This window comes from Lactuca sativa, chromosome 5 (genome assembly GCF_002870075.4).
Source record: "Lactuca sativa cultivar Salinas chromosome 5, Lsat_Salinas_v11, whole genome shotgun sequence".
Classification (NCBI taxonomy): domain Eukaryota; kingdom Viridiplantae; phylum Streptophyta; class Magnoliopsida; order Asterales; family Asteraceae; genus Lactuca; species Lactuca sativa.
In genome coordinates, this window is record NC_056627.2 from 211,604,740 (window position 1) to 211,608,129 (window position 3,390).

Here is a 3,390-nt window from a genome sequence, read left to right on the forward strand (position 1 = left end):
TGATTGAATTGACTGATGAATCCCCAGTGATATACTGCCATTTCAGGATACCCAATGGTGACTTTCAATTTGGTCTTAGAGCTTTATGGAATGATTAGGATGTTATCAATCTTTCTAAATTTATTCGAAATAACAAGTTTATTGAGGTGTACATAGAACATGGGAAGACAAATCTACTCACTTACTTCATGTCTCCAAATGCAAAGGGTAAAGTTGTCATTGAGGAATTACCAGAAAATGATGATCAAGGGGCTGAATATGAGGCTGAAGTTCATGTAGAATCTCCATTGAGAAATATGAACCATGTCAATGATGATCCAATTGGTGAGTACATGTCTTTGATTCTTTTTGGGAGTAAAAGTGATGCATTCTCACCAGAGTATAGAAGGGGTAGAGTTGGGAATTCAAAAAGAAGGGAAGGTTCTTGTAGCAAGAGGCTTAATTTAAAGGATATTGATGATTTAAAAGAGAAGGAAAACACTAATGAGGGTGTTAAGGAGGTTCATGAGGCTGCAACTGTTGTTGAAGGATGCTACAAGCCATTTACTTCAAATATTGCTAATGTAGGGGATGAGATGATTGGGGTTCATGATAATGACCATCTTGATGGATGCTACAACACCCCACTTATTAATGATGATGAACAATATAATGAGCTTTTTGATAACCTTATGGAAAATTTAATTGGAATTGATGAGGATGTTGAAGAGTATGAAGGGGATGATGAATCTGAAGAGAGTGATGAAGAGTATGAAAAGGATGAAGGTGAGGATCATGATGGGAAACAATAAGAAAATGAAGATAAAGTGGATGACATAATGGATGAGGAGAACAATATAGAAGATGTTGATGTGGATATGGCAGACTTCTTTCTAAATGTTGAAAGTGATGTTGAAGGAGCATGTATTAATGATGGTCATGAACCTGAAGATATGGAAGTGATGAACAATGAGGAGTTCGAATCATTGGATGAAGGATCAGACCAAGAAAGAGAAAGAAGAGCTCTTATAAAAAAATTGGGAAAAGAAAAAAGGTGCAGCCTTGGGTCAGTACATATACATTCATTCTCAGTGGGACAAAAGTTTAAAAGTAAAAAAGAATTAAAGGAGTTAATTGATGTGCATGCACTAGAAACAATAAGGAATCTATTCTTTAAAAAAATGACAATCAAAGGATTAGGGCACAATGTAGAGGAGTTGTACCTGTCATCAATAAAGGTCAAGTAACCTACCACTTCAAAAAGCAAGGGCAAAGAAGTAAAGACACAAAAAGAAACATGTGGTTGGTATATACATGCATCTAGGTCAAACCCCGAATCTGATTGGTTTATAAGTACCTTAAACCAAACTCATACATGCTTACTAACAAGAAAACTCAGAGCTTGTACCGCTTCTTTAATCTGCAAGAAAATCATAGATCAAGTTGAGGCAGATCCGAAGATTCCTTTGAGAGCCATACAATATCACTTTCAAAAGACCTACCAAGTGGGTATTTCGATGGATAAAGTGTTTAGGGCAAAAGATATGGAAAGAAAGCATGTAACTGCGGAATACACAAAACTGTTTGAATTGTTGAGGGACTATGCTCTTGAACTTCAAGCTACAAACCCAAACACAACAGTCAAAATAGATGTGTGTCCTAATGGCAACCCTGCATCCCCAACAAGGCAGTTTAGAAGGATTTATGTATGCTTAGGTCCACTGAAAAAAGGTTTCAAGGCATGTCTTAGAGACTTAGTAGGTTTGGATGGTGCATTCATGAAAGGCCCATTCCCTGGTCAGGTTCTTACAACAGTTGGTCTAGATTCCAACACTGGAATTTATCCCTTGGCCTATGCAATTGTTGAGTCTGAAAACACAGGTAGCTGGAAGTGGTTTTTAGAAAACCTTGGGGATGACTTGGAGCTTGGGAGCAACTCAAACTATACTTTCATAAGTGACAGGCAAAAGGTAAATTGCAATTCATCAATTGATCATTTAGATTGTGTTTTTTACCAAGAAATTAATTCTAATTATTTTCTATTGAGTCATGTAGGGATTACAAATTGCAGTTGATCAATTGTTTCCCAATGTTGAGCATAGGTATTGTATTAGACATATTCATGACAATGTGAGAAAGAAGTGGGGGCAAACTGAGTACAGGGACCATTTATGGAGGTGTGCATCAGCAACCACCATTCCCGAGTTAGAGAATTTGATGAAGGATTTTAGTAAGTATGATAAGGAGGCATGTCAATGGTTGAAGCAGATTCCTCCTGTACATTGGGCAAGGAGTCATTTCTCAGGTAATTGTATATGTTTGCATATAGTAATGATTATGTGTTTTAGTTATTTATCAACATTAATTGTATGTTATTGTAATGTGCAGGAAGAGCTGTTTTTGATGTGTTGATTTCAAACATGTGTGAAGTGTTTAATGGGAAGATAGAGAAAGGCAGGGAAAAACCTGTAATTTCATGTTTAGAGTTCATTAGGGAGTATCTAATGAAGAGGATATGCAATGTCATGAAGGCAATGAAGAAGGCTAAAGGTCCACTAACACCTACAGCAACAGACATCCTAGGTGCAAGGAAAAAAGGTGTTTCACAATATATTGCTAGGTGGAATGGGGAAAACAAGTATCAAGTCACTGATGCATCGCAAGATCAGCATGTGGTGGATGTTAGGAACCAAACTTGCACTTGCAGAAAGTGGGAATTAATAGGAATACCTTGCAGGCATGCAATTGCAACACTGAATGAAATGAGCAAAGATGTTGAGGTTAAGCTTGACATTTACAAGTGGGTACACAATGTGTATTGGCTAGAGACATGGCAAGAAGCTTATTCATTTAAGGTGGAACCAATTAAAGGGAGACCCATGTGTCCTAAAAGCAATTGTCCAACAAAGCTAATCCTTCCTCCACATCGCACTCAGGTGGGAAGGCCTAAGAAAAACAAGAAGACAAAGTGAGGGTGAAAGTTTAAGCAAAAGGCAGAAGGCAAGTCAAGGTGATGGAGTCAATGAGATGCAAAGAGAACATTTCCACGGGCCAACAAATGATGGAGTGCAAAAGCTATCAAGGAAACATATCAGTGTTACTTGTAGCAAATGCAAGAATAAGGGACACAACTCTAGGACCTATAAAGGGCAAGGTGGGAATCAATCCAAGAAGTGATTTTGGTTATTTGTTGTGGTGCAATGACTATTTAGTTGCTTGTTGTTAAAAAACTATTTGTTTTTGAAAACTTTAGTTATGGTTTGATGATGTGGTTATGTATGGTGCACAAACACTTGTATGCTTAACTTGGTAATGGTTTTTGGTTCCACTCATGTGGTTAATCGAATGTGCATTTTGGTCAATTTATGACACGTATTTTGGTAATGTACTTTTGTTACATTTTGATTCTAT

At 37.2% G+C, this 3,390-nt stretch overlaps 1 protein-coding gene across 1 annotated transcript; it reads left to right on the forward strand.

The window, feature by feature from the left end:
• The first annotated feature begins 818 nt into the window (after nt 1-818).
• LOC111913825 (uncharacterized) lies at nt 819-2,951 on the forward strand. Its single transcript, XM_023909540.2, has 4 exons — nt 819-1,033; nt 1,304-1,949; nt 2,035-2,284; nt 2,368-2,951. The coding sequence occupies exons 1-4, from the start codon at nt 819-821 to the stop codon at nt 2,949-2,951; spliced, it is 1,695 nt and encodes a 564-aa protein (XP_023765308.2).
• Nucleotides 2,952-3,390: the final 439 nt, after the last annotated feature.

Coding starts and splice junctions, on each gene's coding strand:
- LOC111913825 (XM_023909540.2), top strand. CDS start 819: ATGGATGAGGAGAACAATATAGAAGATGTTGATGTGGATATGGCAGAC. Junction 1,034..1,303: donor AAATTGGGAAAAGAAAAAAG/GTGCAGCCTTGG, acceptor ACATGCATCTAG/GTCAAACCCCGAATCTGATT. Junction 2,285..2,367: donor GGCAAGGAGTCATTTCTCAG/GTAATTGTATAT, acceptor TGTAATGTGCAG/GAAGAGCTGTTTTTGATGTG.